This window comes from Sceloporus undulatus, unplaced genomic scaffold (assembly GCF_019175285.1).
Source record: "Sceloporus undulatus isolate JIND9_A2432 ecotype Alabama unplaced genomic scaffold, SceUnd_v1.1 scaffold_17, whole genome shotgun sequence".
Taxonomy (NCBI): domain Eukaryota; kingdom Metazoa; phylum Chordata; class Lepidosauria; order Squamata; family Phrynosomatidae; genus Sceloporus; species Sceloporus undulatus.
This window is the reverse complement of record NW_024802939.1, coordinates 1,803,853-1,831,129: the sequence shown is the minus strand read 5'-3', so window position 1 is coordinate 1,831,129 and position 27,277 is coordinate 1,803,853. Positions and strand designations below refer to the sequence as shown.

The window sequence follows — 27,277 nt, the reverse complement described above, 5'->3', positions numbered from 1 at the left end:
CGAATAACAAAGTCACCAATAATCCACATCATAGTACAATTTTGATGATTTCTAGTATGGTTGAGAAAGCGTACAGTGAAGAAAGCTGGCAAGAAGATCAAACTGATTGAAATGTGGTACTGGATCCATGGACGGTTAAAAAGTTACATAACCTGTCTTAGAGCAAATCAAGCACTGAATTTTCAGCAGAAGTACTAAACACTGAAGCTTCTGTAAGCGAATGAGACAATATCACTTATTAGAAAAAGACAATGGATGAAGTCAAAGGCAGTATGAAAAGAGGAAGAATGAATTACAGTTGGATTGATTCAATCAAGGGAGCCATAATCCTGAGCCATAATCTAAGCGCATAAAAATAAACTATAATAATAATAATACTAATATAATAATAATAATCAGGGTGGCCTGGACATCTCTCTGCCCTAAGGTGAGCTGACGTTGCTGACAGTTAACAACACAAAACTACAGCAGTATGATCCCGCTCAAGCATTAGGGACAGCTTTGAGCCCTGCTCTGTGATTCACCAATGAGAAGCCATTAGGTTTATAGAAGTGAGGGAGAGTGCCTTCTCACAGTGGCTCCATACTACTGGAACTGTATCTCCAGGGTGATAGACAAAGCTTTGACAATGTACATTTTGGACCACCGATCCAAAGAATCGCCCCAGCGAACATGGTGATGACCCATACTCACTAGGAATTCTGGGCGTATAGTCAAAAACCCAACCACCTCTGAGGATACATGACATCATCATTTCATAGCTTTTAAAAAAAACAGCTGAAGATACATTTATTCCATTCTGTATTGGCACTTTAAAAACCTAGTTTTAAACTGTAATATTAACTTTCACGCCAATTTGTATTGTGTAAGTTCCTTGTGAGGGCAGTGCAATATGAAAAGAAGTTTAAAGCATTTTACAACTTACAATTATAATGGTTTGCTGGTGGCATCTGAGAAAGCAATCTCACCGTCTATGAAAGGGATAATTGAGAGTCCTATCATACCCTTATGAATCCTTTTAACTTTACAACTACTCTGTCTATTTTAATCAATGTTTCTTTATTACTCTTTGAGACTTTCCCTTTATATGTAGGCCTATTTAAGATGTGATGACCAAAATGATGTCCATCTAAGCTCAAACTCAAATGCCAAAACAGAGCATTGCCACTACAGTTTTTCTCTTAATACAGCCCAAGTGTCCTTCAAAACCCCCTCTGACAAGTACGAAAAGCCATGTAGACGCAGAATTAAAAAGAAGCTTTTCCAACAGAATAAAGTATGATCCAATCACCATCCCTGATATATATCTTCTTCCCCATAATCCTCTTCACCAGATTACTTAAGCGTACCATTGCAGTTTTTGGATCACATTCGGCAGCCACAAAGTTCTGATTTCTCAAATGGACTAATTCTTGGTGTACTCTGCTATGTTTGAATGGGATAAGGAAAGACAGAAACTTTTTAAAACCTCTAATATATGTGTTTGGATGAACCATTTGAGATATGTATAAAGCTAACACAGCATAAATCAGCATATTATATATATCACTTCTACAGTTATCAATTTTTGTGATGGAACCAGAGGGAGATGTATTTTTACTGCCTTCATTTGGAGAGACACTTGTTATATTCACGTAAATTTTTGGGAATCCTTCAGTTCTTGCTTATCCCAGCATGCGTTAAGATAAATTTAGATGAATGGTGTGGCAGAAAGATTAAGTAAACAGGTATGTTCGCTCTGCTCTACGTTGTGTGTAATGTAAGAGCTTCTTTCAAAGATTTAACCCATTTCCATATATAGGGGAGACAGACAATCCTTTAACTGCAATGTGATGGGTGAATATTTGTGGGCAATGTTTTTACCTCCTGATAGTGAAATCTTATTTGTTGTAAATAACATCTCTTATGGCACCCACTGAGGGAGTCCAGTGATGCCACTGTCGATCCAGGCTCTGGCCACTGCCACTGTTGATCAAGGCTCTGGCCTAAACCCTTTGTTAGTATCAGTTAATCCATTTGTTAGTCTAATTCAGCTTACATCAATTTTTTGTCCCACCTAATCCAGTTACCACACCCACTGAATAACAGGAACCGATATCATGTAGGTTCCATTCATTCACATACTGACCTACGAAATATAGATCTAAATGGGAACTGGAGCCTGATTTATTCAACAAAGCATCCTCCCTGATTATTTCCCTGATTGTTATACATCGGAGTTAACCAGTTTAATGAACTGTTTTAAAATTATTTACTGCCGTATTAGGACGTGTATTTTAGAAGTGCTTTTATTGTATCTATTATTACTGAAGAAATACACTCGGCGCCCCATATTCACAGATTCTTTCTCATGGATTCTAACATCCATTCCATGGCTTAAAAATATTTTTAAAAATATAAATTCCAAATAAGCAAACCTTGATTTCCCATTATTTTACAATTATATAATTTTACTATGCCACTGATTGTAATGGGCTTTGGGAATCCACAGATTTTGGTATCCACGAGGGTCTGCGAACAAACCCCAGCTTACACCAGGGCCTACTACATAAAACATTTTAAAATAAAATATTAGCCTTTACCCCTTTTAGGGATGACATTCTGCAACACTATGAGATATAGATGTTCACAAGTCCATTGAAACAGATTCTTCCCTGTTTTGGAAATGGCATCGATTCTATATATAAATGATGTTTTCAGAAAAGTTGGAAACACTTTTGAAACACCAAAACCAGGATTCAAATCATGCTTTCTCTGTTAGCAAACTGTCCAATTAACTATGGTAAGAAATACCCAAAGAACAACAGAATTATATGTAGGATCTGTTAGATGTAATTAAAGAATAAATACAACTCTTTCATGTCTCTAAGCTGAGTCGTGGGCTAAACTAAACAGGCCAAGTATAATGCGTCGTGTTTTACACAGAGCGTGCCATACGCGGCTTTCAGCATGCTGAAAGCCGCGCCGAAGAGCCCGTCAAGTGCCCAGAAAGAACTAATGGGGTGCACGCCCATGGTACACGCATGCCGCCGTGCCAAGCGCAACATGGGCGCAGCCCCATAGTTCCTATGGGGCTCCAACATACGCTGAATTTCCCCTTACGCAGAGGGATCCAAACGGATCCCCATGTAAGGGTAGGGCCCACTGTATGGCAAAGGATGCACTGGCATCCATATCTTTGCACCGGGCATGAAGGTGATTAGGGGCTCGGACAGACCCACCACAAAGAGGGGGGGACGGTCCTGGAACCGCCCATTCCCCCCCCCCCAGAGGGAGCCTGCAGCAACCACAATCGTGGTGGGCTCCCGCCCGCATCCAAACGGACCTGCTGCGACACGGTGTGCTGCCATCAGTGCACGCATACGCACTGTGTTGTGTCAATGATGCAAGCGCATCAATCACGACAAGCGACATGATGCGCTGCATCCCGTAATGGACCAAGGTTTGGGAAGCATGCAGTTGGTTGTCGCGCCCCGAACCCTAGAATCAACCGGGACACGCCCCTTCCTGCCCCATCTCGTCCAGGGCACTGAGTTCCTTCGCGCAGCACGATTCCTCCTCGGTTCTCTCAGCAGGAGAGGCATGCAAACTGTGGATGGGACAGGAACAAGGAGGGGGCAAATACATGAGCCAAGACTTAAACGCACTGAACATGGAACCATAGGCCTATAGGCGTCTGCTCCCTGTGTAAAACAAAAGTGAGGTTAAGTAAATTAAAGGCTAAAGAATGCATGTTTAAGTGTGCTGGCAATGGTCCCCCTTTGGGCACATTCAAATGTGGTGTTAGTGGATTAGATGATAACAGAAGAGGCAGCCAAAGCATTTCATTCCACATTAATTAATGCGATAACGAACCTTGACGCCCAAGGGAGGCTCACATTTGCTACAATTTATGATTACAATATATTTATGCACGAGAATCAGGAATCTTTTGAATACCTACTATGAATTGTCTGTCAGCGACAACAACCCCCACAAATCCGGCATGCATAACCCCACATCAAAACAAATTGCAATGAAAAAGACTAATTGCCCTTCTAGCAAAAGTAGGGTGTTACCACTGTGGTGTTTCTTGTTAATCAAAGTAGAGCCAAGACAGGGAAAAATTAATGTCAACAACAGAATTACAAAAGAAGCCCCCCTGCGCTGTTGCTCCACAAATAGTTCAAAAAAACAGCACTCTGCCATGCCAGTGCTTTGGCTTGATGTAGTTTACTTTTAGGTCATTAACACGGCTGTGCCCGTAAGCCATAACTCACGAAACGAGGGAATTCCAGCTCAAACATGAACCTCAGCTAAGATCCCGACTCTCAGTGTGCTGGCATGAAGATTATTCTCTTCAGGCATAAAGAAGATCATATCCTAGCCGGAGAACGCCGGAATTAGTCCACCTGCAACCATGCAAGCCAAAACACAAGGCGGATCAAGACAACAAGTAATTGCCAGCGAGCCTAAGGTGGCTATGGAGATACACCACAATTCAAGTTAAGCATCTCTTGCAGAAAATAACTAGCAAAAGCAGGAAGGTTTTTTTAAAAAAATCAAAGGTTATGAAGTTAGGAGGGCGAAAAAGAAAGAAACTGAAAAATTACCTCTTCAGATGGGATGGGCTGCCATTCTGGGACATTGGTGATACCGGTGGCGTTTTCCAGAGGCGCTAGCCATGCGGTCTGGGATGAGCCTCTAGCGACGACTGAAATGGAATGTTTTGAAGTTCACTTGCTGATTCACATTTAACATTGCAACGGAAGCAGCGAGTCTTCAGCCCCTCCTCCTGCATGTAGTTTTGTTCACGGTGCGAACGCAAGTTCTCACGCTGGCCACGTGCCTATGTCCTGTTACTGCCTTGAGGGGATGTTGACACGTGGACTACACCTTTGCTGAGATTAACACAGGCAAGCAACCACAACCACTGGAGGCCATCTAAGGTCAAAGTTCCACCAAAGACCCTGTGTCGAACGGGAATTCCTTCAGGCATGAAGCCCCCACATTTCGCCTACAGTTCCCTGAAGAGGCTGTAACCGCCCTGTAAGCCCTGCAATTGAAGAACTAGTTGCCTTGTCTCCCCCCCCCCCACCCCCCCACCCCCCCCCCCCCCCCACCCCCCCCCCCCCTCGGCATGTGGACATGTCCACGGATCTTAAGCAGCTCCACATGTAGAAGTCACTGCTGCCATGCACATACCACACAAGGCGGAAATCCTGTTACAGGAGCTTCCTCAAATCAGGGTGCCCATAGGACAGTGCCTCCAACAAGTCCTCCTCACTCTGCAGGGGCATTTGCAAATCGGTGCCAGTTCCCTGTATCTAGGCTCTTACTGTGCTGGGACTTGATGTTCGGTGAGAGTGAGCCCAGAGATGGACACCACCTCACCAACATACGGGCACAGATAGTGTTTCACTGCGACCCAATGGGTCTGCATGGCGGCTCACGGAGGCCCATTTTCAGAGAAGAACGTCCGCCAGAACACACATTACACTTGTAGATTTCCTTTAATGAGCTTCGGCCGTTTTTCCTTAACAATGGCCAACTTTCCCTGGTCGGATATTGTGGTCTCGAAGCGCGCGGATTTTGCAGAAGAGGACCTCCATTGGTATAGGCCGCCCCAACAAATCATCACATCCCATCAGCGGCCCGCTCAGAGTCAATCACAAGCTCTTCAACGCACATCGGCTACTTGTGTGAATTCCTGACTATTTGTGAGCAAGGTCTGTAGCTCACTTCTTCCTTCCTGAACTGGTTCAGCAGCTCCATTTGTTCCAACAATTCGGGCAGTTGTTGGTTGCAAAACACAATGCTTTTCCACTCAACATGTTTTTCCCACCCAAGATGGATCAGCATGAAATGCCTTGCTGCGCAAAATTTGCAATTGTATTTTTTGCTGTGCTGTGGTCAATGTGGCACGCCCCGAGTCCACGTCAGTACCAAAAAGACTCACCACAAAAAAGACACTTGTGCACGTGCCCCGGGTTCTCTAGATGATTGTGTTTAAACATGGGTTGCAATCTGTCTCATTCCGGAAACCAGTTGCCCCAGCGAGTGCCCTGTATACTTCCTTTTCATACTATGTTCAAGCCACGTGCAGTTGAATGGAACTTAGAATCACATACTCTGGCCAAGAGTAACAACGCCGAAACATACCAACGTATGCATGTCACGCAAGTGGCCTTTCTGCAAATCATCCACTGAAGTAAACTGTTTATTCACAACTTTCACCGATGTAGTCAGTAGAGACGTTATCATGACATGATGGTCACATGCTTCAGGAGCGACTCTTGGTTTGGAAATTCCTTGTTGCACTGCGGACAGGTCAGCTTAGTAGTACAGTGTCAAGATGAGTTTTTAAGTGAGCTCTGAAAACCATCCAGAGACGTGTATTTACCCAATTGATTGCCAAATGTCCTCACCAGCAGGGCTTGGCGTGGCACCCCCACAGTCTGCCCCCATCAATTTTTACTGACGTCTGCTTAAAGTCACTGGAGATAAGGGGCCTCATGGCTCTAGCATTTCTTTCCTTATGGATGTAGTTGAGCGCTAATGGGAATGTTCTTGCTGATTTTCCTTATATGCTATTTAGTTTAAGCAACACTATTAAATCTGGATTTGCCCTACAATAAGACAAGAATATACTCAACAACTGGTCCTTAGGGCCCGGGCCTACCTAGCACAGGAGAACCCAAACGCGGAACGCTGAGATTCAAATGCCCGACTGTTCTAATTGCTCTTCCAAAGAAGAATCGAGTAAGAAACCCCATGCTAACACTGAGGACAAAAAAATGCATTACTGTCTTTAGCAGCTGGATTTGCAACTCCATGAGTACATGAAATAGTTCCTGAAACCGGTGTTGAGGTCATGAAAACATCTGAGCGAATTGCCACCTGCGTAGGATCATTGCAGGCATGTAGATACAATCCATGCAGGATCAGGGGCCTTCACTGACTCATTTGCTTCAGATGGCCTCATTCAGATTGTAAAAGCCTGCAAGGTAATACTTCTAAACAATACTTGACAAATATGCTGCTTGCTAGGTTTATCTAAATGCATAGTTTTCAGGTGTATCTGCAATACTGCCACGGCCTTGACAACAACTGCTTTGTTGCCCAATAATGCAGCTATAGCGTAAACCTTGGCTTGCTTGTTTGAAGGCCCTGCTGATATCTTGCCACTTGTTGGGATGCCCGCTTTCTTCCAGGCCCTTTTGGTATTGGGGGAGCGGTTTCCGCCATGTTGAACTGTCAAACTGAGAGGTTTGAAATCTGGTTTGGTGCCCTAGATACTTAGTGTAGCAAACAGTCACTACAGAGGGCTGTTGCTATGATTTGCAAGATCTGGCTGCTGCGTGGACTATCCATGGGGTATCAACCTTCAACCAGCTAGGAAGTTCTCTGAGAAGATTCTCACCAATCCAAGATTCTTCTTGTCAGAATTTGTCAAGACATATATATATATATATATATATATATATATATATATATATACACATACACACACACACACACACACACACACAAACAGTTTTCACATTGAATTTTTCTTTCCATTCATGGCAAGACATTTTGCACAAACAGACAAATCCTCCTTAATGTGGCTTGATGCACTACAGATTTGCAGTACCTAAGATCCATTTCATATCTCTGGCTTTCTGCTTTTGCTTCTTTTCCCTCATTCCTAGATCTCCAAAATGCCTTAGCTCTTTCATAACATGTATAGTTTGCCTGGGAGCAAAATCTTAATTTGATTTTGAGTGAATTAAGAAGCTATCTCATGGCTAGAGGATTGTATCAAACTGTTTCCTTGAAGACACAGTTTAATGTGGTCGAGGCACAATAGGTTTTAGTACCTGCCAACAATACACCATGTTCAAATCTGCAGGTATTGGACAGAAATTAATATACAGATATGGATATGAATAACTAATTTATATGTAAGATAATAGTGAACCACACTGCTGCCAGACATAAGTGATCATGATACTGGATGTCAAACTCAGCACTTATAAGTTTCAGTACTAAACTACTGAACTAATAGCAAGAAGAGGAATAGCAAGTACATTTCTATACTGCTTATCAGTGAACTAGCCCTCCATAAGCAGTTTACAATGTGTAAGCCAATTGCCCACAACAAACTGGGTATTCATTTTACCGACCTATGAAAGGATGGAACCCTGAGTGGACCTTGGAGCCCTCCAGGATCGAACTTACAATGTTGTGGTTGTAGGACTGGCATTTAACCTGCACTACCAGGGCTCCTAATTACAGTTTGAAATCCCTTTTAACTAGAGATGCCAACTATTTAAGGCAGCCCACACAAATAAGTGCTATACTGTTGCACAACATTTCTTTGAGTGAGGGCCTGATGCAACTATCCTCTACAGCCATCAGGAAAGCAACTAAGCAGGATGTAGCAACAACCACATTTTTCTTAACTGTTCCTTTCAACACTGTTGTGGACATCTCAGCCAATAAGGGCTTGAGTGTCCATAATTCATACCATTATGACTTTAAAAGTAGGTTGTTGCAGTCAGCCTCCCTTGTCCATGGATGTTTTATCTACGGAATCAACCATCCATGCCTTGAAAATATACCCAAAAGTTATAAATTCCAAAAAGCAAACCTTGAATTTCCCATTCATGCCATTGTATTTAATGGTAATTGAGCATCCATGGATTTTGTTATTCACAGTGAGTCCTGGAAGCAATCCCCAGTGCATACCAAGGGCCCACTGTATAATGTCAAATGGTGGTCTTCAAGATTTGAACTTCAGTTCCCAGAAGCCCCACTCAGAATGGCCAACCAAGAGGGATTCTGGAACCTGGAGGACCAAAGACTAAAAACACTATTCTAGATGAGGAAACCATTGACACAATGTCTAGAAACTTAGGATAGTACAGAAAATGGCAGCTTATATCTCAGTGAGTGTGGAATGGCCAGACCAGGATAGAGTCGACTGATAAGTAAATATGTACAAATGTGACACTGACTGGGAACAGACTGATTCATATATTCCTAAATAAGAATCTACCATAGATCTATGCAATCCAGAACAGACTACATAACAAATTCCAAATAACCAAGAACCAAAACAACATGGAGAACAGATACTGAACTTATGTGACCCCAGTCAGAGGGGTCAAGCTACAATGCATTCTATATAGCTATATAGAAAAGTACTTAGGAATGAAAGATTTTTAAGACATTAAAGAAAATATCACTCATTTTAAAGACAGGGAGCATTATGACCGAGAAGTGGATTTGTAACTGGTTGACCGGACGAACCCAAAGGGTGCTCAACAATGGCACCTTTTCATCCTGGAGAGAAGTGACCAGTGGAGTCCCACAGGGCTCTGTCCTGGGCCCAGTACTCTTCAACATCTTTATCAATGACTTGGAGGAAAAATTGGGGGAATACTTATCAAATTTGCAGATGACACCAAATTAGGAGGAATAGCTAATACTCCAGAGGACAGGATCAAAATTCAAAATGACCTGAATAGACTAGAAAGCTGGGCCACAGCTAACAAAATGAACTTCAACAGGGAGAAATGTAAGGTACTGCACTTAGGGCGAAAAAATGAAATGCACAGATATAGAATGGGGGACACCTGGCTTAAGGAGACAACATGTGAAAGGGATCTAGGAGTCCAAGTAGACCACAAGTTGAATATGGGTCAACAGTGCGATGCGGCAGCTAATAAGGCCAATGCGATTTTAGGCTGCATCAATAGAAGTATAGTGTCTAGATCAAGGGAAGTAATAGTGCCACTATATTCTGCTCTGGTCAGACCCCACCTGGAATATTGTGTCCAGTTCTGGGCACCACAATTCAAAAAGGACATTGAGAAACTGGAGCGTGTCCAAAGGAGGGCGACTAAAATGGTGAAGGGTCTGGAATCCTTGCCCTATGAGGAACACCTTAGGGAGTTGGGGATGTTTAGCCTGGAGAAAAGAAGGTTAAGAGGCGATATGATAGCTCTGTTTAAATATTTGAAGGGATGTCATATTGAGGAGGGAGCAAGCTTGTTTTCAGCTGCTCCAGAGACTAGGACCCGGAGCAATGGATGCAAGTTGCAGGAAAAGAGTTTCCACCTCAACATTAGGAGGAACTTCCTAACAGTAAGGTGTTCGGGAAAGCAGCCAAAAGGCTGATAAGACAGCTAGTTCTCCAACAAACAAACCACTCCCCGAACAGCAAAGTCAATGTAAGCTACTCAGTCCAGGAAATTCACAATAGCTCTACCAAAAGGGATTACCAAGAGAATTGTCAGATGGTCCGAGGTTCAGGGTATCAGAGACGCAGGTCGAATAAGCAGTCCAAGGTCAAGGTTTCCGGGTAGTCAGGATAAGCTAGAAGGCAAGGAGCCAACGGAGCCAGAGACATAGACTTTCCTCTAAAAGAGTCAGATATCCACTGGCAAAGAACCACACATGCTCCAGGAGCTTAAGAAGGCAAGGAGCCGGCCTTCAGCTGTGTCTGATTACGAACACGCTTCTGATAAAGCCTCCGAGATCTTTGAAGGCCCTCTCTTTCTGCTCGACGTTCCTTGAAGGTAGGCACACTGCCCAGATCCTCCTCCATGTCCACAGCCTCGGCACCAGGCAAACTTGACTGTTGAACCTCTGGAGGGGCCACAGACTCTGCTCCAGCAGAACTAGGGCCAACCTCTGGCTCCTCCATTACAGGTTCAAGCCCCAGGGGCTCTGGCTCCTCCATTACAGGTTCAGGTCCCAGGGGCTCTAGCTCATCCTCTGAGTCCTCCAAGCCGTCCTCCAGGCTGGGCATGACATAAGGGCTGTTCGACAGTGGAACACACTTCCTCGGAGTGTAGTGGAGTCTCCTTCCTTGGAGGTCTTCAAATGGAGGCTGGATGGCCATCTGTCAGGGATGCTTTGATTTGGATTTCCTGCATGGCAGGGGGTTGGACTGGATGGCCCTTGTGGTCTCTTCCAACTCTATGATTCTATGAATTCAACAGAATGTAGTAAAAATGTTCCAAAATGGTCTTATAGAACTTTATCACACCGGGTTCTCGGCCCGGCCTGGCAGGAAACAGAAAAGAGTGGGGGACTGATTTTACCACACACACCCGTCCCTCACTCGTTCCGTTCCCCCTCTCTTCCCTGCCCATTCCGTTCCAGAGGGAACGCTTTCTGAGAACTGTTCAGAACAGTTCTCAAAAATTTCCCCCTCTGGAATGGATTAAGAACGGAAGAGAGGGGGAACGAAACGAATGAGGGACAGGTGCGTGCGGTAAAATCCGTCCCCCACTCGTTCCGCACTTGTCCCTACTCCTTCCGTTCCGTGCTCAGAACGGAATGGAAGGAACGGAAGGAACGCAGTGCAATAAAGCTCATAGACTTTTGTTCTTTTGGATGTTCTTTTGTCTAGAATACCATTCAAATTCAAAAAATTAGAACAACAAGGAGCTAGCCTAAAACATTACCCCCATATCTACTAAACTTCCATTTATAGGGATTCATTTTCTTTTTCTTTATATTTAAAAAAGAAACCTCATACTTTTAACCTAGTGCTCTTCCAATAATTACACTGCATGCATAGACAAAGTCATAAGCCAAGAAAAATCCCTTAACCCAGTGCTACTCAAAGTGGTGGTCCTTTAACCAGTACCTGTTCCTCATCAGTTCACAGGGAAGAAATGTAGCCAATAGGCACAAATATGATGCTGGTCCCTGGCAAAATGGCAAAATGTGTGTGTGTGGGGGGGGGGGGTTAGGGGGGAACTTCCAGTCTTCAAACAAGATAGCCTAAGAAGTACTGTCTGAATCTACAGAAGAGATCTCAAAAATGTCCAGAAAAGGTGAGGAGAGCCACAGACTACCTGCTAGGTCACACATACTGTATACATGGGTATTAGGAGCTGTGGACCCCCGCAACAGTGGAAAAAATTGTTTGCCCCCCCAAACATGAATAATAAACAGTCCCCCTCACAAAGAGTACCAGCTGTAACTTTTTTTGCAACCTTGCAACACCGAGCCCCTCCACATTCCCAAATTGCTTCCACTTTCAATCTGAAGCCACTGCTGCTGAGGATCCACCTTCTCTCCTTCCCTCCTGGGCAGACAAAAGCAGCACCGTATATTCCCCACTGATGAACTTTGCATTTTCCTCATTTTCAAAATCTGATGTTTGCAGACATCACCACAAAGGGAAGGTACTGTGTTGCTTTTGTTTGGCCAAACTTTTGTCTAGGAGAGGGGGGGGGAGGAGAGAGATGTTGAATTCTCCCAGTTGTGGCTGCAAACATTAGATTCAAAGGAAAAAACTTTGGAATGAGGAGGATGCAAATTTTTGGCAAAGATGGAGAATGTATGGCATTGGTTTTAACTGGCTGGGAACAGGGAGAGGAAGAAGGGAGAGAACTTGGATCCTCCTGGGGTGGCTGCAAACATCAGATTCAAAGAAAAGGACTGAGGAGGATACAAATTTTGGCAAAGCAGAGTAATGCATAGTGCTGGTTTTCATTGGCTGCCAAGAAAGATGAAGAGGAGGGGGGGAAGGTTTACCTTGTTAAACAGCAGCTACTAAGTCACAAATAGTGAAATCTGCAAATCTCAACTATAGATAGCTTTGTAGGGAGACATCTGGATACAATAGGTTCACTTTAGATACATGCTAGGTACAAAACAATTTTACACAAGGAAGGCACAGAAGTAGAAATGACTTTCTCCAGCTCAAAACCATGCCAATGAAAAAAGTGGGGGGCAAAGACACAGACACAGGCACACTGCCAAGGTAAGGTAGGTCAACAGGATCTTCCTACTAAAAGTAAAGGTAAAGGTATACCCCTTTGACAAGGTTGTCAAATTGTGTCTGACTGTAGAGGGGTGGTGCTCATCCCCATTACTAAGCCAAAGAACCAGCGTTGTCAAAGACAATGCTGTGATCATGTGGCCAGCATGACAGCAGAGAATGCTGTAACCTTCCAACTGAAATGGTACCTATTTAGCTACTTGCATTTTTACATGCTTTCAAACAGCTAGGTTGGCAGAAGCTGGGAGTAGCGGCGGAAACTCACTCTGTGACAAGGCACTTGGTCCGTTTCCAATTGTCAAGAGTCAGCATCTTGAGCCACCACATCTTCGTACTGCCTAACCACAATTCTAAGTGAAACAAACGTCTATGGCTCCTATAATGGATGGAATCTTGGTATACATCAGTTCACCCCCTGGCAGATGAGAGAAAATACACCAGTGAGAAAATGACTCCTTCCCCTTGCACTGAGGCATTTAATACTCCTTTGCTTTTCTTGTCCAGCAGTAAAATATTGTAAAAACACCACCACCACCACCACCACCACTCATGGCTATAGGAAATGTAGAATGCTGGTGCCTGATATGATACTTTGTACCTATGGCATGTATTCATTCATTCTGTTTCCACAGCTGTTTTATTAAAATGCACACAAATGTAAGCGTGCAGACACAACGCTACAAGACAATGAGATAGCATTCAAGCAACCAACCACTCTTTCTACCTACAATCAGCAACAGCTGTGCCCAATAAAAGTAACAGTTTGCAATTGCTCACTGGAGAATACTCCTTCAACACTTATGCCTATTGCAAATTTTGTAAAAGCTCTTAGGATTCTGAGGCAACATGTAGGGTTGTTTAAAATTTTATAAATCTGCATCACCTTAAAAAACCCTACTGACATCATTTCTCCATTTTACCTTTGAAAACAATGCTATTTTCTTTTAATAAATGCAGCTTTTAAAAAAAAAACAGTGCCATCTTTAAGGATCCTCATGTACTTTACTCTCAATCTTAATCAAATTGTTTTTATTATACTGTTAGTCACTCAGTATCAGAATGGAAAAATAGAACACTTAACCATATGCAGTGATAAATAAATTACAAAATTCTTCTTTGCTGAGAAGAGTCACAAGCACTGAAAGCTGCACAAAGAAAATGTGAGCCTCAGGGTGACCATAACAGCCTTCCTTTTCCTGGCAGGGTCATAGAAACAGCCATGAATGACACAGGGAAAACTTTCAAACTTAAATTATGATTTAATCAACATAAGTGTAACAATACTTTAAAAGTAAAATGATATTTCAGTATTCAGATCAGACCAGAAGCAACTTTATTTCATATTCCAAAAGTGATAGAGTTTTATTAATTAAATATTATGCTATCTCTTTTGAGAACAGCATCACTCCTATGATGGTGGTGTTTATAACCCTAATTTATTTCAGACTATAGTTGGTCCTCCATATTTGCAACTTTGACTTTTGCAGATTTGATTATTCATGGATTTGATTAACATGTTCTTTCTGGAATTTTCTAAGTCCTCCAGCATGACTTTGCTGGAAGTTGAAAGACCTAGAGATTCCTAGAGAGGTTTAAAAGGTGTGTTTTTTTAATTGAGGTTCTTCACTTTCATGCAGCTCTTGTTCCTGTAACCCCAGTGAATGTGGAAGGACCACTGCATGTTATTTGAAGGACTACTTTGTATTACTGAATAACAAAGTCACAATAATCCACATCATAGTACAATTTTGATGATTTCTATGTATGGTTGAGAAAGCTGTACAGTGAAGAAAGCTGGCAAGAAGATCAACTGATTTGAAATGTGGTACTGGATCCATGGACGTTTAAAAAGTTACATAAACATGTCTTAGAGCAAATCAAGCCTGAATTTTCAGCAGAATTACTAAACTGAAGCTTCTGTAAGCTGAATGAGACAATATCACTTATTAGAAAAGACAATGATGAAGTCAAAGGCAGTATGAAAAGAGGAAGAATGAATTACAGTTGGATTGATTCAATCAAGGGAGCAATAATCCTGAGCATAATCTAAGCGCTATAAAAATAAACTATAATAATAATAATAATAATAATAATAATAATAATAATCAGGGTGGCCTGGACATCTCTCTGCCCTAAGGTGATGCTGACTTTGCTGACAGTTAACAACAACAAAACTACAGCAGTATGATCCCGCTCAAGCATTAGGGACAGCTTTTGAGGCCTGCTCTGTTATTCACCAATGAGAGCCATTAGGTTTATAGAAGTGAGGGAGAGTGCTTTCTCACAGTGGCTCCATACTACTGGAACTGTATCTCCAGGGTGATAGACAAAGCTTTACAATGTACATTTTGGACCACAGATCAAAGAATCCCCAGCGAACATGGTGATGACCCATACTCACTAGGAATTCTGGGCGTTATAGTCAAAAACCCCAACCACCTCTGAGGATACATATGACATCATCATTTCTAGCTTTTTAAAAACAGCTGAAGATACATTTATTCCATTCTGTATTTGGCACTTTAAAAACCTAGTTTTAACTGTAATTATACTTTCACGCAATTTGTAATTGTGTAAGTTCCTTGTGAGGGCAGTGCAATATGAAAAGGAAGTTTAAAGCATTTTAACAAATTAATTAATAATGGTTTTGCTGGTGGCATCTGAGAAAGCAATCTCACGTCTATGAAAGGATAATTGAAGAGTCCTATCATACCCTTATGAATCCTTTTAACTTTACAACTATCTATGTCTATTTTTAATCAATGTTTCTTTATTACTCTTTGGAGACTTTTTCCATTTATATGTAGCCTATTTAAGATGTGATGACCAAATGATGTCCCATCTAAGCTCAACTCAAATGCCAAACAGAGCATTGCCACTACAGTTTTTCTCTTAATACAGCCCAAGTGTCCTTCAAACCCCTCTGACAAGTACGAAAAGCCATGTAGACGCTAGAATTAAAAAGAGCTTTTCCACCCAGAATAAAGTACTGTATCAAATCACCATCCCTGTATATATATCTTCTTCCCCATAATCCTCTTCACCAGATTCTTAAGCGTACCAATTGCAGTTTTTGGATCACATTCTGGCAGCCACAAAGTTCTTGATTTCTCAAATTGGACTAATTCTTGGTGTACTCTGCTATGTTTTGAATGGGATAAGGAAAGCAGAAACTTTTTAAAACCTCATAATATATTGTGTTTTGGATGAACCATTTGAGATATGATAATAAAGCTAACACAGCATAAATCAGCATATTATATATTATCACTTCTACAGTTATCAATTTTTGTGATGGAACCAGAGGGAGATGTTACTTTTCTACTGCCTTCATTTGGAGAGACACTTGTGATATTCAGTAAACTTGTTATGGGAATCCTTCAGTTCTTGCTTATCCCAGCATGCGTTAAGATAAATTTAGATGAATGGTAGTGGCAGAAAGATTAAGTAAACAGGTATGTTCGCTCTGTCTACGTTGTGTGTAATGTAAGAGCTTCTTTCAAAGATTTAACCCATTTCCAATATATAGGGGAGATACAGACAATCCTTTAACTGCAATGTGATGGGTGAATATTTGTGGGCAATGTTTTTACCTCCTGATAGTGAAAATCTTCATTTGTTGTAAATAACATCTATTATGGCACCCACTGAGGGAGTCCAGTGATGCCACTGTCGATCCAAGGCTCTGGCCACTGCCACTGTTGATCCAAGGCTCTGGCCTAAACCCATTTGTTAGTATCAGTTAAATCCATTTGTTAGTCTAAATTCAGGCTTACATCTAATTTTTTGTCCCACCTAATCCAGTTACCACACCCACTGAATAAACAGGAACCGATATACATGTAGGTTCCATTCATTCAACATACTGACACTACTTGAAATAGAATCTAAATGGGAACTGGAGCCTGATTTATTCAACAAAGCATCCTCCTGATTATTTCCCTGATTGTTAACATCGGAGTTAACCAGTTTTAATGAACTGTTTTAAAATATATTTACTGCCTTATTAGGACGTGTATTTAGAAAGTGCTTTTATTGTATCTATTTTACTGAAGAAATACACTCGGCCCTCCATATTCACAGATTCTTTATCCATGGATTCTAACATCCATTCCATGGCTTAAAAATATTTTTTAAAAATATAAATTCCAAATAAAGCAAACCTTGATTTTCCCATTTTATACAATGTATATAATTTTACTATGCCACTGTATTTAATGGGCTTTGGGAATCCACAGATTTTGGTATCCACAGAGGGTCCTGGAACCAAACCCCAGCTTACACCAGGGCCTACTATACATAAACATTTTTAAAATAAAATATTAGCCTTTACCCCTTTTAGGGATGACATTCTGCAAACACTATGAGATATAAGATGTTCACAAGTCCATTGAAAACAGATTCTTCCCTGTTTGGAAATGGCATCGATTCTATATATAAATGATGTTTTCAGAAAAGTTGGAAAACACTTTTGAAACACCAAAAACCAGAATTTCAAATCATGCTTTTCTCTGTATGAGCAAACTGTCCAATTAACCTATGGTAAGAAATACCCAAAGAACAACAGATTATTATATGTAGGATCTGTTAGATGTAATTAAAGAATAAATAAAACTCTTTCACTGTCTCTAAGCTGATGTCGTGGCTAAACTAAACAGGCAAAGTATAATGCGTCTGTGTTTTACACAGGCGTGCCATACGCGGCTTTCAGCATATGCTGAAAGCCGCGCCGGAAGAGCCCGTCAAGTGCCCAGAAAGAACTAATGGGGTGCACGCCCATGGTACACGCATGCCGCCGTGCCACTGCGCAACATGGGCGCGAGCCCCATTAGTTCCTATGGGGCTCCAACATACGCTGATTTCCCCTTACGCAGAGGGATCCAAAACGGATCCCCATGTAAGGGTAGGGCCCACTGTATGGCAAAGGGATGCACTGGCATCCCATATCTTTTCACCTGGGCATGAATGTGATTTAGGGGCTCGACAGACCACCACAAAGGGGCGGTCTGGAACCGCCCATTCCCCCCCCCCCCAGAGGGAGCCTGCAGCAACCAAATCGTGTGGGCTCCCTCCGCATCCAAAAGGACCTGCTTGGCACACGTGTGTGCTGCCATCAGTGCACCATTACGCACTGTGTTGTGTCAATGATGCAAGCGCATCAATCACGCAAGCGCCATGATGGCTGCATCCGTATGGACCAAGGTTTGGGAGCATGCAGTTGTTGTGCGCTCCCGAACCCTAGAATCACCGTGGACACGCCCCTTCCTGCCCATCTGTCTCAGGCCTGAGTTTCTTCGCAGCCAGATCCTCCTGGTTCTCAGCAGGAGAGGCATGAATACTGTGTGATGGGACAGGAACAAGGAGGGGGAATACATGAGCAAGACTTAAAATGACTGAACATGGAACATGGCTATATGCTTCTTGCTCCCTGTGTAAACAAAAGTGAGGTTAATGTAAATTAAAGGCTAAAGAATGCATGTTTAAGTGTGCTTGGCAATGTCCCCTTTGGCAATTCTAATTTGTGTTAGTGATTATGATAACAGAAGAAGGCCAAAGCATTTATTTCACATTAATTAATTTGGAATAAGACTTTGATCCCCAAGGGATGCTCACATTTGTACAATTTTATGTTACATATTATTTTGCAAGAAATAGTAATCTTTTGATACCTACTATGATTTTCTGTCAGCGACAAAACCCCCACACAAATCCTGCATGCATACACCCACATACAAACTAAATTGCAATGAAAAGACTAATTTGCCCTTTAGCAAAAGTAGGTGTTACACTGTGGTGTTTCTTTTTAATCAAAGTAGAGCAAGACAGGGAAAAATTAATGTCAACAACATAATTTACAAAAATAGCCCTCCTGCTCTGTTGCTCACAAATATTTTCAAAAAACAGCACTCTGCATGCCAGTGCTTTGGCTTGATGTAGTTTACTTTTATGTCATTAACACTCTGTGCCGTAAGCATAACTCAGAACTAGGGATTCCAGCTCAAAATGAACCTCAGCTAAGATTCCAGCTCTCAGTTGTGCTGGCATGAAGATTATTCTCTTCAGTGATAAAGAAGATAATATCCTAGGGAGACTGGAATTAGTCCTACTCTGCACCATTCAAGCCAAAACACAAGGCTTATCAAGAAACAAGTAATTGCCAGCTAGCTAATGGCTATGGGAGATACACCACATATTCAAGTTAAGCATCTCTTGGAAAATAACTAGCAAAAGATGATGGGTTTTTTTAAAAAAAATCAAAGGTTTATTTAAGGAGGGAAAAAGAAAGAAAATGAATAAATTACCTCTTCAGATTGTGATGGGCTGATTCTGGGCATTGGTGATACCTGTGGCGTTTTCAGATGCGTACTATTGCTGTCTGGGATGAGCTCTCTATGGACTGACTGAATATGATTTTGAAGTTCACTTTCTGATTCAAATTTAACATTGCAACTGGAACAGCGAGTCTTCAGTCCTCCTGCTTTATTTTTGTTCTCTGTGGAACTCAAGTTCTCACTCTGGCCCATGCCTTGTCTGTTACTGCTTGAGGGGATGTTGACACTTGGACTACCACTTTTGCTGAGATTAACACAGGCAGCACACAAACCATATGGTAGGCCATTAATGTCAAGTTTCACCAAATCCTGTTTCGAACGGAATTCCTTCAGGCATGAAGCACATTTGTACAGTTTCTGAAGATGCTGTACTCGCCCTGTAGCCTGCATTGAAGAACTGTTGCTTGTTTTCTGCATGTGGAATGTCCCATGGATCTTCAGCTCCAATGTAGAAGTCACTGTCTGCATGCATACCACACAGCGGAATCCTGTTAAGGAGTTCCTCAAATCAGGGTGCATCTGACAGTGCTCCAAAAAGTCCTCCTCACTCTGCAGTGGCATTTTGCAAATTCTGCAGTTCCCTGTATCTAGGCTCTTACTGTGTGTGACTTTATGTTCGGTGAGAGTGAGCAGAGATGGAAACCTCTCACCACATATCGGGCACATATAGTGTTTCACTGGACCCAAATGGGTCTGCATGTGCTCACGGAGGCCATTTTCAGAGAAGAACGTCCGAGAACACACATTACACTTGTAGTTTCCTTTAATGAGTTCTGCCTTTTTCTTAACAATGGCACTTTCCCCTGGTCGGATATTGTGGTCTCGAAGCTGGTGATTTTGCAGAAGAGACTCCATTGTATAGGCCGCCCCACAAATATCACATCCATACATGGGCTCAGATGTATCAACATCTTCTTCACTGCCATCATGGCTATTGTGTGATTCCTGACTATTTGTGAGCAAGGTCTGTAGCTCTACTTCTTCCTTCTGAACTGGTTCAGATGCTCCATTTGTTCCACAATTGGGAGTTTTGGTTTCAAAAACACAATGCTTTTCCCTCAAATGTTTTTCCAACAAGATGATAGCATGAAATGCTTTGCTGCAAAATTTGCAATTGTATTTTTTGCTGTGTGTGGTAATGTGGCACTGGAGTTCCACTTCAGTACCAAAAGACTCACCACAAAAAATACACTTGTGCACTTTGCCCTGGTTCTCTAGATGATTGTGTTTAACATGGAGTTGCAAATCTGTCTCATTCCGGAAATCCCAGTTGCAGGATGTGCACCTGTATACCTTCTTTTCATTACTATGCTTCACAGCCAAGTGAAGTTGAATGGAAACTTTAGAATCAAATACCTCTTGGCAAAGAGTACAACGGAAAAATACAAAAGTATGCATGTCAAGCAAGTGTTTCTGCAAATCATCCACTGAAGTAAACTGTTTATCACAACTTTCACAGATGTAGTAAGTAGAGGTTATCATGAAATGAATGGTCACATGCTTCAGGAGGGACTCTTGGTTTGGAAATTCCTTGTTGCACTGAGGACAGGTCAGCTTAGGTAGTACAGTGTCAAGATGAGTTTTTAAGTGAGTCTGAAAACCATCCAGAGAAGTGTATTTAGCACCACATTGATTGCAAATGTACTCACCAGCAGGGCGTGGAGTGGCACCCCCCACAGTCTGCATCATTTTTAATGAAGTCTGCTCTAAAGTCACTGGAGATAAGGGGCTCATGGCTCTAGATTTCTTTCCATTATGGATGTAGTTGAGCGCTAATGGAATGTTCTTGTGATTTTCCTTTATATGCTTATTTAGTTTAAGAACACTATTAAATATTGGAGAATTTGTACAATAAGAACAAGAATATACTTCAACAACTGGGTCCTTAGGGGTACCTAGCACAGGAGAACCAAAACGGGAACTGCTGAGATCACAATGGACTTGTCTAATATGCTCTTCCAAAGAAGAATCAGTAAGAAACCCCATGTAACAATGAGGACAAAAAAATGCATTACTGTCTTTAGCAGCTGGATTTGCAAATCCATGAGTACATCGAATATGTTCCTGAAGGGTGTTGAGGTCATTGAAAACATCTGAGCAGAAATTGCACTGGTAGATCATTGCAGGCATAGTAGATACAATCAATGCAGGATCAGGGGCTTCATGTATTTGCTTAAGATGCTCATTCAGATTGTAAAGTGAAGGTAATACTTCTAAACAATACTGACAAATATGTGCTTGCTCAGGTTTATCTAAATGCATAGTTTTCAGGTGTATCTGCAATACTGCAAGGCTTGAAAACAACTGTTTGTTGCAATAAATGCAGCTATAGGTAACCTTGGCTTGCTTGTTTGAAGGCCCTGTGATATCTGCCACTTGTTGGGATGCCCGCTTTCTTCCACGGCCTTTTGGTATTGGGGGAGCGGTTTCCACCATGGTTGAACTGTCCACTGAGAGGTTTGAATCTGGTGTGGTGCTAGATACTGAGGTGTAGCCAACAGTCACTAAAGAGGGGCTGTTGCTATGATTGCAAGATTCTGGCTGCTGGTGACTATCCATGTGGGTATACAACTCTTCAACAGTATGGAAGTTCTCTGAGCAAATACTACACATATTTTTCTTTTCTGCTCCATTATGAGCCTGCTCCATGTGGTTTACAAGTGAACTTTCCTCTACAAAGAGTTCGTGGCAGTACACACACTGAAGAGCAGCTCTATCATCATTTGGGGAACACTCAGGGTGACACTCTGCTATGTGCTTCTGAAGATCTTCAGGAAAATCAAAACCTTCTTCACACTGACTGCATTTTTGAGTGTCCTTCATTTTCCAATCCTCCATTCGGGAGGCAGACTGAGAACCATCTTTGCTCCTCTCATGAACTTGCATGTGTCCGTGAAGTGAACTAGAGGACAGAAATCCACGCCGACAAATGGCACACTTATATGGCTTGTTAGAGGTATGAGTCTTTAAGTGAATTTTAAGATGATCACTTCTTGAAAAAGCTGCGTCGCACTCACTGCAATGGTACTTTTTATCTCCCGTATGAAGCTTGATGTGGCGATCTCTGCTTCGCTTGTGTTTGAAAAGGCGGCTGCAATACGTGCACTTGAAAGGGAGCTTGTCACTGTGGCTTTGCTCGTGGTGCTTTAAATAGCTAAGGCGGCTAAATGACTTGTCACAAAACTGGCATGGGTAGGGCAGTCCTGGCCCACCCTCTTCTTCACCAAAGTCACAACCGTCTCCATGGCTTGGGGAAGTCTGGTCTTTGCTAGAAGGTGAAGAAGCTGGCCATGAGCAGGACGGATCATCCTCAATGTCTACTCCATCTGGAAAAGGGAAATGAAAGTTTAAAGCCCTCCAGATTGGCCTTGATAACTCTGCATTCATACAGTTCATTGGTGACTAAGTGAAATGTATTTGCAGCTGTAGATCCACACCATCTACTTTTACACAACATTATTTTAAATCTCTGTGTATACAGTCTGTTGGTGAATAATTGAAATATGTTTGCAGGAGTTGATCCACACCTACTTATTTTTATACAACACTATTTTAAATCAGATGGTAAAACTAGAAAAAGGCTGCTCCTGCATTATTCTGTTTTTAAAATCATTCTTACTTGCACAATATGTATTATGCCCTGACAATTTTATTACAATCCAAATTTTTAAAATATATTTATTTCTTTTGTATCATCTATAAAATGATTTGCATATTATGGGAACATCTGAAATGTCAACTGGAAAAAGAACATTTAGAAAGTATTTAAAAATTAAGACACCTGAGTGTCTACTACTAAATAAAAAAGTAATTCTACCTTTTAAAAAAATTATGTTGGTTTGGAAAGCAGCATGGCTTGGTGTATTATTATTAATTTTAGAACTCAAATATGAGAATTTAAAAAGAAAGCATGAAAAAAAGTGTAATGGTAATGACAACTTCACTACTAAAAAACAAGAATAGTGCTATCAGTCATTTCCTCTAATACAAAGTACAGGAAATCCATTGCTAATCACTTTGGAAATAGTTAGGCCTAATCAAAACTAAATACATCCAACCCTCCTTATCCACAAATTCTGCATCCATGGATTCCACCATTCATGGCCTGAAAATATTCCCCCCACCCCAAATAAATCTCCCAAAGCAAAGCTTGATTTTGTCATGTTAATAAGGGGTGCCATTTTACTATGCCATTGTACATAATGGGACTTGAGCATCCATGCATTTTGGTATCTGCAGGTGGAGGGTGGTGTCCTGGAACCAAACCTCAGAGGATGCCAAGGGTCCACTGTGTATGAGTTTCTGCATTTCTAAGAACACAGCAAGCAATGCTGCACGACTCTTTAATTTCAAATAAAAGTAACTCTCTGAAACCCTAAAATTGCCAACAGGGACCACACATCCAGAACTTATGGAATGCTGAGGGCAATTAAATTCTGAAAATATAGAATATCCTGGTGGGAATAGTAACAATCGGAGGAAGGATGTATCACAAAGTCAAGGAACTCTCTTGCTCTCATTATAATACAAGGTTCATGGTGGATGAAAGGGAGAAAGTGGACACCACCTACTACTGTATACCAAAGAGCAGCCATCTGTAAACACCTGAACAACGCCTCCCCATTCTTGTGTCAGGCTGGCACTCAACAAATGCACTCTTGTTTTGGGATGGGATACATGCTTTCTATTTTTCACTGGCCTTTACTTGTACTCAGATAAATATGTTGTTAGCGCAACAAAAAGATCGTCTTGTGGAACATTTTAGACTAGGAGGCTTATGTACTTTTGTGGACTGAATTCCACTTACTCAGACACATCCACAAATGTGCATGCTAAAATTAATATCTTTGTCTTAAAGATGCTACAAGGCTCTTTTTAGATGATATAGTAGCTAGTGATCAGTAAAAGGATTAATATATAATTATGAATAATTACAAATGAGTAGGCATTAGATTTCTTGAGACAGCCAAGGTTAAGCAAAGAGGGTAAACCTCACAAAAGCTAGATCCTAACAGTGTATTGTGCTTTTCTAAAGTTCAATAGGTTGCCCACCACTTCTTCCTCTTTGCAAAAAACCTTACTGGCTGAACTTCCTTAGTAAAACAGAGCCTGAACATTTAGGAACTCATAGACAAAGCAACATGTTAAAAAAAGAAAAGAAAAGAAAAGAAAAAAGCTGGAAACAGGAAGAAATGACAAATTATTATGGTAAAAGTTGCAAGATTTATGAGTAACAACGAAAAAACAAACACAAACACAAGCCAAATAGTAACCCAAGCTACTTAGCATTTCTACTGCATTTCTGGGGTTTAGATTTGAGTCTATAGAACATAGGTGGATTACCTTTCAAGATCTTGGCCCAGCATACAAACCAATTCAGTCAGAGAATACTTTGAGGTGATTTACAGAGGAGTCCTATCTTTGGGCAAAGAACGATTCCTTGGTGGAGCATACATCACTTCCACAGTCCTGACAGGTTGCTTTAGCCAGTATGGGGTAGAACCTCTGAATCCTCTCTCTGAAACTAGGAGTCACACCTGCCCTAGACAGACTCCAGTGGAAGGGTGCTGGTGCTACATTTATATACTGTAGCTATGTTTTAGGTGTTGTTCTGCAAGCAGATCTCCCTCTTTGCTGGTGGAGAAGCACTTACAATGCTCTATATAACGTCCCTCATTCAGCTTCTGATGAAATTGCTACTGGATTCAAATATTAGTTTATTTAAAATATCTGTATTCTGGTATATCAGAATGGGGGTACTGAATCAGTAAAAATTCAGTACTCCTGTATATCTGTTCTGGAAGAATGGATTCAATTATTTAGTCCTCAATCCATTAGCAAGTTTTCATACACAGGCCCTCTGTACTGAATGGAAGCTATACAAAAGAACTGCCTGTGCATTTCAAAGAAGTTCTGCAGGAAAAATTCAAAGTGATTTCTCTTAATTAAATCACTCCCTCTTACTGTAAAAATGCTTCTACAAAAAGCAAAACATCTGACAGCTAAAGTAAAACAAAAAACAGTAGTTTATTTGATAAATAATATTGTCATAATAAATTTTCTTGCAACACAAAGTCAGTTAGAATACAGCCATTAAAAAAAAAAGATTGAATATGCCCCTGGAGAAAAGCATTTTTGAAATGATTGCTACAAACATATAATGTTCCTTAGACTCTACATCTGCAAAAAGAAAGCTATCATACAACATAACAGTCAAAACTGGCTTTTGAAAAATATTCCACGTCTGTTTTCTTTAAAGTAGCAAGATTTTACTAGATTGTGAACCTTTGCTTATCCACAGGAAACAGATGAGGATTCGTTCCTTTCCTGCATCTCAAAACTGATAACACCACCATCTCATTATCAATGCCAGACAGCAACTATCTAATTCTGAGAAAACAACTAGCACCATTCCTGGACCTTTGCCCACTGCAACAATGCTTTTAAATGAAAGCTGAATACTGCACAAGTCTGTGTCATTTACTACTCTGAGAGAGGGGGATTTCCACATTTACTGTATGTCTAAAAACATGATACTTAAACTGTTCTATAACTAAGAAGCTTATTGCACTCACTTTCGTCCCCGATCTGGGCATGGGCAGGGGATGTGCATGGCCAAGGGAGAATGCATTTTATCGCATGCCGCACTGTCCTCAAGCCATCCCCATGCCATCACCAGGCTGGACCCAATCAGGACTCAGGCATGTGATTTTGCTTTGATTGAGGACAGTGCGGTGTGCGATAAAATGCGTTCTCCCTTGGCCGCACACGAACCTGCCCGTGCCCAGATCGGGGATGAAAGTGAGTGCGATAAACTTCTAAGACAGTGAGAGTAAGAACTGGAGATAACAGCCATACATTTAATCATTGTGTAGAAGAACGAATTTCAGCAGGTGATACTTATTACCTGGTCGAATGACAAGCAACTTGAAACTCCCTCTTCTACAAAACCATTTCAAGTACAAGGGTTCTCTCCAGTTTTCACTCTGACAAGTTTATCCACAACAAATCTATTCCCCCCCCCCACAAAACCCCCCTTATTTCAGTGGGGCTTATTGAAAATTGGGGCAGCAACTAATATAGTGTTGGAGGAAATAAAATGGGAGATAGACCTTTACTGTCTTAATGAATTAAGATTTATCTTTACATTTTTGTTCATTTCTCTTCTAGAGATGCGTTTTGCACCATTTTCTTGCGCTGCAACTCCTATAATATGCCAGCTTGCATGGCCACTGTTTGAGGGATTCTGGGAGTTGTCATTCTGAAAAGTAATGTTTCCCAGCTCTTTCATGAGGGTAAACATTTCCTGCATGATAAGTCCCTGCCCCAAGATACATACAATCTAAAACGTCAAGCCACAGGATGCTACAGCAGGATGAAACGGATGGTTAATAAGGAATGAGTAAGGAGTTTATCACACACATGTTTGTAAACGTTCCGAGATCTCAATGGTAATGGAATGGAACGGATTTTATCGCATAGCCTCGTTACCGAGACGTTTGCAATGGGTTCCCGTTCCGTTCCGTTCGCATAAAATGTCCCCGACGATTCTCTTCCATCCTCCCTCACCAGTAAACGTTATGAGAATGGAAAATCCTCTGTGTGCGATATCCTAGGCATTCCAGTTGCATCCCCGTCCGATCCCTACAGTTATGACGGGCCATCATGATAGCTTTCCTTTACCAGGTTCCCTTGCAAGATGTTTTAACGACTTTCATTCCTCAAAATTATAGAACATCTAGACATGTCTCTATATGAAAAATAAAGCAGGAAACAGTGTTTGATACCAGAAAAAGATTTCAGGTATGTATGGAGTACTTCTACCAGATCAAAAAAAAATTGAATGTTTCATGCGGAAATGTGTCTCCCACATGTCGTCATCCCACAAAGTCATCACCTCTTCACGCCACCAATTCTTCCTAAGAATTGGACGTAATCACCATCTCTGAGGTGATGGAAATGTGGATAGCCATTCAAGGAGATCTGTGTGGGGGGGGTGCGTCCTCTACATCCATGAGCTCAGCAAGGGCATGTCTGAGAGCAACTTTTAAAAAAAACAAGCGGTACATAAGTGTCCTCCTTCTTCTCCGTTCCTGCTCCATTATCAGGTAGCGGGAGATGGTATGGAGAAGGACCAAAACATGAGAATCCATCTTAGGATAGAACACACAGGGAA

At 41.6% G+C, this 27,277-nt stretch overlaps 1 protein-coding gene across 5 annotated transcripts in view; it reads right to left on the bottom strand.

Annotated features, from left to right (window-relative positions):
- Positions 1–27,277, bottom strand: part of LOC121917413 (zinc finger protein 521) — a 398,352-nt gene that overhangs the window by 218,756 nt on the left and 152,319 nt on the right. For all 5 annotated transcript variants that reach the window (XR_006101026.1, XM_042443354.1, XM_042443355.1 and 2 more), the window contains exon 4: positions 19,072–22,427. Coding sequence is in view for 4 of the 5 variants with exons in the window: in XM_042443354.1 (XP_042299288.1) it covers positions 19,072–22,427 (3,356 nt within the window). In the remaining variant the exon portion in view is untranslated. The remainder of the gene's footprint in view (positions 1–19,071; positions 22,428–27,277) is intronic.